This window comes from Echinops telfairi, unplaced genomic scaffold (genome assembly GCF_000313985.2).
Source record: "Echinops telfairi isolate 266 unplaced genomic scaffold, ASM31398v2 ScPeMD7_7458;HRSCAF=8496, whole genome shotgun sequence".
NCBI lineage: Eukaryota > Metazoa > Chordata > Mammalia > Afrosoricida > Tenrecidae > Echinops > Echinops telfairi.
Genome location: NW_022111358.1, coordinates 27,046,884 through 27,058,643, shown reverse-complemented (window position 1 = coordinate 27,058,643; position 11,760 = coordinate 27,046,884). Strand labels below are relative to the sequence as shown.

Sequence of the window (11,760 nt, the reverse complement as noted above, 5' to 3'; positions counted from 1 at the left end):
CGGGCAGTGGATGGGGAGGGGCGGCGGGGGATCCGGGCCTGGGGAAGGGGAGGTTGAGGGAGGCTGGAGAGCAAGCTTAGGTAAAAGGGGGGCGACGCAGTACACGCGGGCGGGTGTGGGGGGTGCCTTTGGGCGGCGGTGGGTGGGGCGGGGGTGGAACTGGGAGATGGCCGATGGCCGAATGATGGTCTTAGGGCGGTGCCATGGACACCAGCCCTCTGGGGTGGGGGAAAGGGGCAGGCCCGGAGAAAGACCCCTCTCTGGAACTCCCCTGGTCCCATCCTTATAGGTCTCACCAGCTCTCCGCCCCCCACGCCCACGTTGGCCTCCCAAAGTTTGGAAAGTTGGAAGCGTGCCAACTCACTATCCTGGAGGGGAAGAAGCTGTGTTACTTGAGGGGGTGGGAGTCGGTCTCGGTCCTCCTAACCCACTCACAAATTTTCCCCAAGTTCTGGGCTACTCCCAGGGTGGGACATTCCTGGTGTGGTAGGGCCCTGAAGGGTGACCACAAAGGCCTGGGCGGTCCTACCAGGAGATGTCTCTGAGATTTATTCATCTCCATTCCAGCAAGACCCTAAGACTAGGGTAGAGTTAACCCTTCTCTAGCTGTGACCAGCCTGGAACAACTGTCAGTCCCATGATACTGTGATGTGGTTGATGGGTATGTAGGGAGGGGTCGAGTCAGACCTAAAAATACCACTCTCTTCCACCCCAGGCCCCATGGAGCCTGGGAAGCAGCTGACTGGGGCCTTCCCTTCAGCTGTCCTCTGCCCCTCCAGTGCCACTCCCTTGTCCCCAGCTGGGGTGGGATTGTGGTGTTTTGAATGAGAATCTGCCTCCATGGAGGGCTCTTCAAACCTACACCTTGGGTGTACTTCTGGCTTGAAAGAAGAGTGGAGGGGAGGACCCTTGAAGAGTCTCCAGGTGCCCTCTCCTGTCCAGAAGCCCCAGTCTGATCCTGGCTCACCTCGGTGATGCATATGAAAAGGGACCCTCGCAGGAAGGCAGGCCAGGAGGGTCTTGGGTGGAATGAGCTCTGAACCACAGCCCCCATGCCTCCAGACTGACCACGGGGGTCCAATGTGTAAATGTGAATTGGGGAGGACAAAGAAGAAGCCCCCTTTCCAGATTGCTCAGAAATACCCGAAGAAGCCTTAAGCTTCCTTTAGAGGCGGCGTGAGGGGTGTTCAGCATGGTGTCCACTGCACTAGAGCCGGGAGCCCTGGCCAGTGTGCTGGAGACTCGAGGGACTAGACCTGCCCTCGGCTCTGCTTCAGATGGGGCTGGGAGGCACTCAGACTGACGTAGCTGAGTGGATACCATGGGGACAGGATGTGGGCAGTGGCAGCTGGGATGGCGTTTGGTCACACTCTGCCCCTGTTGGGGAGAGGTGTGGTTGATGTGATGGTGAGGTGGGTGGAAGGAAGTCCCGCAGAGCCCCCCGGAGGGGAGGCCATCGATCACCTGGGGAGTTGGGCTTGGCCTGGATGTTGATTTTTCTTCCCTAATCCCCCTCTGAAACCTGGCTTTGGGTCCCAAGGGCTGACAGCTGTCACTCCCTTCCTCGCTCTGCGGAAAAATGAAGGGATGAAGCCAAGCAGGGGCCCTGGGTTGGCTCTGTCTCCCACTGTGCCCGTGGCACACACAGCAGGGCTCCGAGTCCAGCTAAGACCAAGGGGCCTTTCCCTAGCTTTCTCCACCCCTTACCCCGCTAACACTGCGGGCAGTCCTTCCCTTCCCCCAGGCCTCTGCAGCCAGCTCTGCATCTTAATTAGCTCTGCTGCCTAATGAGCCGCCAGCATCTCAGCGCCTCTCCTCACCTCTCCTCCTGACTTGTTTGGGGGGCTCCTGTGTGTGGCTCCCTAAGCCTCTCTTGCCCCGTCTCCCACCCTATGGCTAGGGTCTGGGCCCTCTGGGCGAAATGGGAGACCCTCTCTCCCTTTGGACTATACCATTGCAGGAAGAAGATGGGGGTGCTGGGAGCTGTTCAGACCAGGGGCTCAGTGGACAAAAAGGTTGGGGCAGGTTCTTCCTGATTCCACTCTTGTCCCTTCCTCGCTGCTCTAGGGAAAATACAGCAAGAGGAAAGGACGGTTCAAAAGGTCTGATGGGAGTACGTCCTCAGATACCACATCCAACAGCTTTGTTCGCCAGGTAAGGTGGAGCCGGGGCTGGGGGAGGCCTTAGCAGCGGGAGCCGGGGCTGGGCTTCCTCCAACAGCCCTCCTCTAGGTCCTTCGGGTCAGGTAATACCTGCCAGAGCCATCCCACCACCCGGCACCCCGTGACCTCTCCTCAATGTGCTGTCAGCTGCACCCACTCCTTCAGTCCCCGCCTCCGCCCTGCCCTTCCCCCAGTACCCGGCGCCAGCCCCTGCCTGCCTGCCTGCCTGCCTGCCTGCGTCATCTCATTCAGGGACAGCCTGGTTTGCCTCCTTCTAGCCTGCTTCGGGCTGTCACCCACTCTCCCTGCCGGCTGTCTGCTTCCACGTCCTCCCCCAGAATCTGTGACAGGGTGGGGCAGAGGCAGGTCCTAGGACATTTGGGTCCCTGGAGCCCTGGTTAGGTGTGAGTGGGGGCAACGCCCTCCACACCCCCAGAGACAGCTGGTCTTTGGTTGTCTGCAGGGGACGGACGGGGCTGCAGGGAGTTGGACTGTGAGAGGACTTGCGTCCAGAAGCCCTATTGAGGGGGATGGCTGAGACCAGCATCCGAGGGTCCTCTCTTCGCAGCCAGCGAGCTGCTGCCCTTGCCTCCACCCTCTCAAGCCCCGGCCACCTTAGGCTTGGGGAGAGGCAGTGAGAGAGAGAGAGAGAGAGGTGGTTGCTATGACTACCGAACATCTCCAGGAAACCTGGTACCTAAAAAAGGAGTGAAGGGCTTGGGATCAGCCAAGAAGGACTGAGTTGCAGAGGAGATGGGCAGGGAAAATGCAGGCAGGGGACAGGAGGGGCCCTTGGGTGGTCCCCTCCCGCTCCCCTGAGGGTCAGGAAGGAGCTTCCTCCCAGCAGTTCCAAGCACAGGAACAAACCGGAAGTCCTCTCTTCAATCGTTCCCTCTGCCCTCCTGTTGCAGGGCTGGCCCAGGGCCAGGGCCAGAGCTCCCAGAAAGGCTGTGCTTCAGGTCACCCCTCTTAGGAGAAGAGGACCTTGGTTCCCTCAGGGTCCCTCAGTCCCGGGAGTCTGCTGTGTTGCCCTACTCCAGCCTCCAACCTTTTCCTCGGCTCTCCAGGGCTGACCCAAGGAGGTAGCAGCATGCGCGAGTATGTGTGCGCGCGCGTTGCCACATCTCAGAGCTAAATATACCCTAGCAGTTTGCACATGTAGCAACTCTGCTTGTAACCTGAGCCCCCTGGGGGGACGGGCAGTTTGGGCCACCCCCTAGACCAGCAGGATCAGGCACAGAGGGTGCCGGGATGGAGGCGCCCAGCCGGACTCTGGTGGTGGTGAGCTGGAAGGGGAGCAGAGGGAGGGGGGAGCAGCCCCTCAGGAAAACTCAGGGGGCCTTTAGCCCAGCCTGTCTCTTTGCTTTCTAACCCTTTCACTACCCAGTCTGTGTGTGTGTGTGTGTGTGTGTGTGTGTGTGTGTGTGTGTGTGTTTGGGGCCAGTCTCTCTCAGCCTCTGCTACTCTGTCTCCCTGGCTCTGCCAGCTCTGGTCAGGAGGTGGAAAGTAGTAGATGCGATTCTTGTCTTTTGTTCCCGCTTCTCTTAGCTCGCCCTCCCCACCCTCGAACCCTTCTCCCCAGCACTTGCCCACCTCGGGCTGGACTGGGCCAGGGAGGGGCAGCTGCTCTAGCTAATGGCCAGAGGCTACTGAGGGAAGGAGTGACTGTACTCTCTTGTCTAGATCCCCGCTACCCTCGGCTAATGGACCTTCCTGGCCAAGAGACTCCTTTGTGTCCTCAGGAACAAGCCCTCGCCTCTCTCTTTATCGCCCAGCTCTTTCCTCACTTCCTCCTGCTTCGTGTCCCCCTCAACCTCCACCACCACCCCCCCGACGCACCCAAATCCCCTGCTCGCTCAGCGCCTGCCCTCACATGCCCCACATCCACAGGGACACGGCCACCAAGTGCACCCCTCTTGTGTGTACCTCCACACGCGTTGCCTGTTCTGTAGAACACACCCTCCTAAACACACGTGCGGTTACACACTCAAGTACACACGTGACTCAACGTGTTGATGCACACCAGAGGCCCATACAGGCTACTTGTGTCTTACACATACACGTATGTGTGCATCCCAGAGGCAGTTCCCTGGGCTCTGGGTCGGTCAGTGTGGCCAGAGCCAGCCGCCTGGTACCCAGCACCCCTGTCTCGGGCAGAGGCCTGCCCTGTCTGCTCCTACTCTGTCTCTTGTCCCTGCCCCACCCGGGGGATCTTCGGGACTCCTTGGTGTTTTATGAGGCTCTGAGGGTTGGACTTCTGACTGGGGTAGCTCGGGCAGGGGAGGTAGGATTCTGTGTCCAGTGGTGCAGAGAGCTAAGCTGGTGGCTACAGTCCCTGGGCCTCTGCTAAGGCTATTTAGCCAGTGCCGGGGTTAGGGGAGGCTAGGAGGGGCAGGGAGTGCAGACTCATCCCCTGGCACTCCTCCCTGTTCTGTGCCCCTATCAGGTTCCCACCCCTCCCTAGGCCCCAGACAGCTGTCCTTGGACCTGCCTTAGCCCCCTGCTTGCTGCTCTCACCCTTCCCAGGGCCACCCTGCTCCCAGGGGCTTACAAACCTCGGCTCCTGCTCCCTACGGTCTAATCCCATTTTCTCTGAGCTTTGGCGATGCAGCAGTGTCCCTTCCTGTCCCTCTCTGCCTTCAGGGCTCCGCGGAGTCCTACACCAGCCGGCCGTCAGACTCCGATGTGTCTCTGGAGGAAGACAGAGAAGCCTTAAGGAAGGAGGCCGAGCGCCAGGCGTTGGCCCAGCTCGAGAAAGCCAAGGTGGGGCAGGAATAGCCGGGGGTGAGGTGGGTGGAGTGGCGGCTGTGCCAACGTCCTTCACCGCGGTTCTCAGACTCCTCTTCTTCTGAACCTGCCCCCTTGTACCTCCTGCTCGATGTCTAATACTACGTTCAGCACATAGTAGGCACTTCTTCCTGGAGTGGGACTTCCTGGCCTGGAATCCCAGCCCCTGCCTCTTGGCCGTGCTAGCTCAGCCAAGTCCTTTGACCTTTCTGGGCTTCCGTCCCCTCCGTCAGCACAGCAAGAAGGAGGCTTCTGTGGGATCATGCATGCAGGAGCTGGAACAAGGCCCGGCACCTGCTTCCATGACCACTTCTCTCTGCTGTCCATCGGGCTCCTCCCACATCAGTATTCCCGCTACTCCAGCTGCACCCCCCAGAGGAGTCCATTCCTGACTCTCCATGTGGATGATGCGATTTTAACGCGCCCATGTAGGAAACGGCACAAGCCACTCGAGTACACTGTAAAGAATCTTTTCCAAAGCCAACCATGGCCGGCCTCCTCCCAGCCCAGGCCGGAAGGTGGACCCTCTGGCTTACCCTCCCCGTACCCTCCTCCAGACCAAGCCGGTGGCCTTTGCTGTCCGCACCAATGTCGGCTACAACCCATCTCCAGGTGATGAGGTGCCTGTGCACGGAATGGCCATCACCTTCGAGCCCAAGGACTTCCTGCACATCAAGGAGGTGGGCAGAGCCCTTGGCAACCCCAGGGAAGGCAGGGGGATGGGCACCGGTACAGGCAGCCAGTGAGCCAGGTCCTGAGCTCAGGCTGGGCTGAGTCTGCTGTGTGACCTTGGGCAAATCTCTCCACCTCTCTGAGCCTCTTGACTTCTCCTCAGTCAACTCGGTGGGAATGCCCTGCTCACAGAGGAGCCCTGGTGGCACCGGGATTTAAGTGCTCGGCTGCCAACCCACAGGTTGGTGGGTTGAACCCACCAGCCCTTTCTGGGGAGAAAGCTGCAGCACACTCCCTCTGTCAAGATGACAACCACAGGGACTGTTCCACTCGGTCCCCCAGGGGGACTCTGCGTCAGTGGACCCGATGGCAATGGGTGGGCCCTGTCACAAGGTCATTGGGAGGACTTATCCTGAACCCTGTCCTGGGAGTGACAGTGCTCCCGGCGAGCACCCTGGGGTGAGGCTTCAGGAGGAAAGGCACTGGGAATAGGGCTGTGCCGGGGATAGGGGCGGCCACGACCTGAGAGGATGCTGGTTCTGAGAATTGTGCTGTCAGGGCCCCCGTGTGGTGGGAGGATGTGCTGATGGTGTCCCCCCCTGAAGCGGGGTGGACAAGCGTATAGCCAGCGGTTCCCCCTGCTCTTCCTCACCCTCCGCCTGCCCCTGTGGGTTGCAGAAATACAACAACGACTGGTGGATCGGGCGGCTGGTGAAGGAGGGCTGTGAGGTGGGCTTCATCCCCAGCCCCGTCAAGCTGGACAGTCTGCGCCTGCTGCAGGAGCAGAAGCTGCGGCAGAACCGCCTCAGCTCCAGGTGCCAGGCTGGGGGCGGGGCGCGCCCAGGCTGACCCACCCCTCCCTCTGGGGAGGCACCAGCACAGAGGGTGCCACGGGAGAGAACCACGCTCCCACCTCCACCCCCCACCCCGTTACTGCTCACAGCTCTCTCTGCCCACACAGCAAATCAGGCGACAACTCTAGCTCCAGTCTGGGAGACGTGGTGACTGGCACCCGCCGCCCCACGCCCCCTGCCAGTGGTAAGAGCTGCTGCATCCCCAGGGGACTAAGGGGAGCTCCTGGGTGGATGGCCTCCCAATATGAGGGCCCCTTCCTTTCCTTGCAGTAGAGGCCCTCCCCTCCCCGCCATCCTGAGTCCCCACACACATCCAGTGGTCCACCACCCCCATCCCCCTCAAAGGCCAGGAAGTCCCCTCATGTCTCTCCTCTCCCTTTCTCTGGTAGCTCCATCTCTCTGCCTGACTCCCCACCCCCATTCATTTCCCCAGCCCTGTTCCATTCACCTCTTCTTCTCTCTTTTCTCCCCACCCTCCTTCCTGCGTTCTGTCCTTGTGTCTCCGCGTCCATCTCACTCCTTCTCCCCACCTTGCCTCCTCCTCCCCTCCTTCCTGATCTCTCTGCGGCGGCGCAGGTAATGAAATGACTAACTTAGCATTTGAACTAGACCCCCTAGAGTTAGAGGAGGAGGAGGCGGAGCTTGGTGAGCAGAGTGGCTCCCCCAAGACTAGTGTTAGCAGTGTCACCACCCCGCCGCCCCATGGCAAGCGCAGCATCGCCTTCTTTAAGAAGGTAATTCCATTGGGCTCTGGAGAGAGGGAGGGAGGCAGGGCCCGGGTCTTTGGTGGAGGGAGGGCTGGGACTGGGCACGCATTCACCTGATTCTGTGGGGATGAGGGCTTCCTGCTGAGGGCTGGGGGGATGGGGAGAATGCCAAAGAGAATGGGCATGCCCTTTCCATACCCAGCCCCTCCTGAGCCCACTCCCCAGGGAGAAGGATGGCTCTGGCTATCCATCACAGTCTCCTTTCTCTTGGGGGGCTGCCCCACCCTGAGGAAGCGGGGCCTGGTGATAATGGAAGCTACCTTGCTCCCTCCCTACCAATCAGATGTCCTAGTGTTTGTCCCTCCTCCCCAGCCATGGAAAGGGTGCTCCTTCCTTGCCCTCTTTGGAGTCCAGTAGGCCTGGGTGGGAACATGGGGGGTCTCCTGGCTGCAGAGAAAGACAATTGCTGGGGTCCATAAAGGGGGTAGGCTGCCATGCCCTGGGGGCAGGAGGTGGGCCCCAAATTAGAGGTCATCACCCTCTCAGCTCTTTTCTAAGACCCAGAAGCGGAGTAGGGTGCATTCCAAATCTTCCTGTGTCCCCTGGACTGAGAGTCAGTCCTGCCCCCAGGCCTAGTCAGGGCCACCTCTGGCTCCCCCTTAGCATGGGGTCCCGTCTCCTCCTGGCTCTGTCTGTCACTAACACGCATGCTCTGTTATCTCTCCTCGCCTGCCCACTCTCCCTTCTTGCCCTGGCTCCTTGCCTTGCCCTCTGTCCCCGCCTGGGTGCCCCCCCTTGCCCTGCCCCCCTTTCCCTCTTGGCAACTCTGGATCCAGCCAAACAGAAGCAGAAGTCTGTGAGTATTACGGCTTTCTGTGTCCCCCTCCTTGCCCCCTGGGAATGAACTGGGGATGGGGTGGGCTTCTAACACCCATTCCTGTATCTGCCTTCCATCCTCTCCTGCCTCCCACCCACTCCACCCCCGACTTTCCTGGGTTCTCCCTGGCCATCCCTCCCCACCCCGACCCTCACATCTGGGTTCTGTGACCGGGGTGGGAAAGGATGCATGAGGCAGCCTGGAGGCTGGGGGAAAAGGGCTAACACCACCTCCACGGTGGGGTTCCCCTCCTGCTTCCCCCCCAGACAGAGCATGTGCCCCCCTATGACGTGGTGCCTTCCATGAGGCCCATCATCCTGGTGGGACCGTCGCTCAAGGGCTATGAGGTAGGAACCCCTGGAGGGGAGTGGTCCCAGAGGGGTCCTCCCCAGAAAGCTACAGATCTTCCGAGAAACCCCTAAACCCACTAAGAGGGGCCCAAACCTACTAGGAAATTCACCCAGAGAGGCCCAGTTCCCTCCGAAAGAACTTCCAGACTCCCTGAGATAACACCCAAATGGACCTTTGGAATCTGAGAACCGCTTGGAGGCTCCTTGGACCCAAAGGGCACCCCACTGCCTCTCCAGGCCCATCCAGCCCAGGAATTCAGAAAGAAATGTGGGGGTGCAGAAACCAGCTCCCACCCTTGCCTTTGCTGAGTGGCTGTAAGTGCCTGACTTCTCCCCACATTGTCTTCCTCCCCCAGGTTACAGACATGATGCAGAAAGCTTTATTTGACTTCCTGAAGCATCGGTTTGATGGCAGGTGAGACCCTCCTTGGGAGCTGGCTTCCTTCTCCCACAGTGGTTCTCTGCTGGGTATGAGGTGCGGGAGAGCTGGGTTGGTAATCCTAGGACTCCAGGCTTCAGAGGGGAGCCTGGAGCCACCCTGATCCCTGGCTCCCCTCTCCCGCCCCCCAGGATCTCCATCACACGTGTGACAGCGGACATTTCCCTGGCCAAGCGCTCAGTCCTCAACAACCCCAGCAAACACATCATCATTGAGCGCTCTAACACACGCTCCAGCCTGGGTGAGGAGGCCACCCCTCATCCCCTCAACTCCCCAGCCTCTGGGCTAGGTGGAGGTATTCTAGACATGCTCTGCCTTCCGGGGGAAGACCCACTCCTCACCTTTCCCCTTCCCCCCAGCCGAGGTGCAGAGCGAGATTGAGCGGATCTTTGAGCTGGCCCGGACCCTTCAGTTAGTGGCTCTGGATGCGGACACCATCAACCACCCGGCCCAGCTCTCCAAAACCTCGCTGGCTCCCATCATTGTTTACATCAAGATCACCTCTCCCAAGGTGAGTGCAGGAGCGCCACTCACGTGGTGGGGACGGCGTAGTAAAAGGCCTGCTCTGGCGCTGGACTGCCAGGGGTGAAAGCCCAGCTCCACTGCTTACTGACAGAGTGACTTCATCTCCCTCACGTGCCATCGTCTCGAAGACTCAGCGGTAACGTGAACGAAGAGCAGTTAGCACAGGGCCTGGGACGGTGGAAGCCCGCTGCGTATGGGCTATTCTTAATATTGTCATTAGGAGCGTGCTGGCCAGCTTCCTGCCTCCATTCTGGTTGACCTCTGCTCCCTCGTCTAGAAAACGGAGAGAATTCGGGGGTTTGGGTCCCGGTGCCATCCAGCCCCTCGGCAGCTGAGCGCCGTTCTGATCTCAGCCCTTTTTGCCGCATTGTCCTCACAGGGGCCTTGATAGAGAGGAAGCCAGTCTGAAGGCTGATTTTCTTCTCTGTCGGATTGCAGTGCTGCTAACCTTCCTGGCTCGGTGTTTGCGGGGATTTGAGAAGCACAGAGGGAGAGACAGAAGGCAGCTTGGGTTCAAGGCCCAGCTCTCTGGTGGTTTTAACTTGGGTGCTTGGAGCATTCTGCTGCTGCGAGCTTGTTCCTCCAACTCGAAAATGGTGATTATTACATGAAACAGAGCAGAGAAATGGACTCCCCAGAGGTCTCCTTCGAGCTTCGGGTTACACAGGCTCGAGAAGGGATGATGGGTTTTTAGCTGCAAAGAACGATGGTTGTTCTTAGGCAGCGCCCAGCGGGTGCTGACTCATAGGGACCCTAGGACCCACAGAGGGTAATACCGCCCAGCCCTGGGCCGGCCTCACGATTGTTCTCATGGCTGAGCCCCTCCGCGGCCGCCGTGTCTATATGCCAACACATTACCGTTGGTGACAGCGAGATGGTTTGACCTGTTTTATTGCGTGGACGATATCAATAGCCAGTGGGAGACTCAGATGGACTCCCATGGCACACAGGGCAGCATGTTCTGTGTAACTGGACACATGTGTGTTGTCATGGCAGGGTGCTCGTCAAAGCATGAAACATTGTTGCTCGCGGAAAACAAACCAAACAAGGGGGGCTTGCCGTTCCCTCCCTTGTGTTATTGTCGAGAGGATTGGAGGTGGCTGATGGAGAGTCCAGTAAGTGGATGGTCTGACCCAGGATGCCAACCTATCGTCATCCCCTGATTGCTCGCTTTGAGCTGAGCTGCTTAACCTTTCTGGCTCCTAAGTTTCTAATGACTATAAAGGGGCTGATGGGATTTAAGGACTTCCTGAGATGGGATCAAGGACCAAGTGAGACCTTGGCTATGGAAACTGTGAACTAGAATGAAAAAAGCAACAGCTGCTTCGGTTTTCTCCCTTCATAGAGCTCTGAGGAGCGGGTGTGGGCTCTGGAGCCAGACAGCGGGGTTCAGTCACCGGCCGCCTCTCCCTAGCGCTTTGTCATGGAAGCTAGCTTCCCAGTCTGCCAAAGAGGGGCAGTCAGTCTTGAAGGGTTGTGGAGATTAAGTAAAGGAATTAGCTATGACAAGTTCTTGGACCCTATTAAGCATCTTTTTTTTAATCAAGTTTTAAAATTTGAAATAATTAAAAATTTCCAGGAGAGTATAAGAATAGTCTAAGAATTCCTGTTCAATTTGATTTCATGAAATGTGTTTTTTACCATTTCTTTTCCTTCTAACTTTGTTCCTGTTGCTGGGCTGCGAGACACACCCCAACGCAGTGTTTCTACACGCGTCACTGACGACATGCTTTGTGTTACGCAGCACTGCCGGCCCTCCTCTTCTGCGGCGTCCTCTCTCAGAGACCCACTGCCCCTAAGGCTCCTATTTAATCTCTTCAAGTTGCTGTGGTTAGTTTGAGCTCCTAGATAGTTCTGAGAAGAGCGGGGTGCTCAAGGCAGCCCTTTTTGACTAGTTAAGTTAAATTATTGTTCCGTTTTAAGAGGGCTCTCCAACAGTGGTTCTCCACCTGTGGGTCATGACCCCTTTGGGGGTTGAATGACCCTTTCACAGGGATCACCCGATTCAGAACTGTACAAAAATGACAGTGATGAAGTAGCAACGAAAATCATGGTCCGGTTGGGGATCACCACCACATGAGGACCTGTATGAAAAGTGGCCGCATGAGGAAGGTTGAGGACCACTGTCCCAGGGGATCTATTTTGTTTGAGGTCTAAAGATGTCAGTCATCTGTCCTTTCCGTGGCTCATCCAACCTTCCTGGCAAGAAGTCTGGGGTCTATGAGAATTTCAGATTCTGTTCAGCATATTCTGCCTTATGATCAGGATTCAGCTAAGGAATCTTTTGTTTTTTTTTTAATACTTTTATTGGGGGCTCTTACATCTCTTAGCACAATCCATACATTCCTCCAGTGTGTCAAGCACCTTTGCACATATGCCGCCATCAT

At 58.1% G+C, this 11,760-nt stretch overlaps 1 protein-coding gene across 1 annotated transcript in view; it reads left to right on the top strand.

Annotated features, from left to right (window-relative positions):
- Nucleotides 1-1,353: 1,353 nt before the first annotated feature.
- The window catches only part of CACNB1 (calcium voltage-gated channel auxiliary subunit beta 1), a 21,192-nt gene continuing 10,785 nt past the window's right edge, over nucleotides 1,354-11,760 (top strand). The window contains exons 1-11 of the mRNA XM_030888089.2: nucleotides 1,354-1,407; nucleotides 2,068-2,154; nucleotides 4,806-4,925; nucleotides 5,507-5,629; nucleotides 6,300-6,436; nucleotides 6,583-6,659; nucleotides 7,052-7,209; nucleotides 8,326-8,406; nucleotides 8,766-8,824; nucleotides 8,980-9,089; nucleotides 9,208-9,359. Coding sequence (XP_030743949.2) covers nucleotides 1,354-1,407; nucleotides 2,068-2,154; nucleotides 4,806-4,925; nucleotides 5,507-5,629; nucleotides 6,300-6,436; nucleotides 6,583-6,659; nucleotides 7,052-7,209; nucleotides 8,326-8,406; nucleotides 8,766-8,824; nucleotides 8,980-9,089; nucleotides 9,208-9,359 — 1,158 coding nt within the window. The remainder of the gene's footprint in view (nucleotides 1,408-2,067; nucleotides 2,155-4,805; nucleotides 4,926-5,506; nucleotides 5,630-6,299; nucleotides 6,437-6,582; nucleotides 6,660-7,051; nucleotides 7,210-8,325; nucleotides 8,407-8,765; nucleotides 8,825-8,979; nucleotides 9,090-9,207; nucleotides 9,360-11,760) is intronic.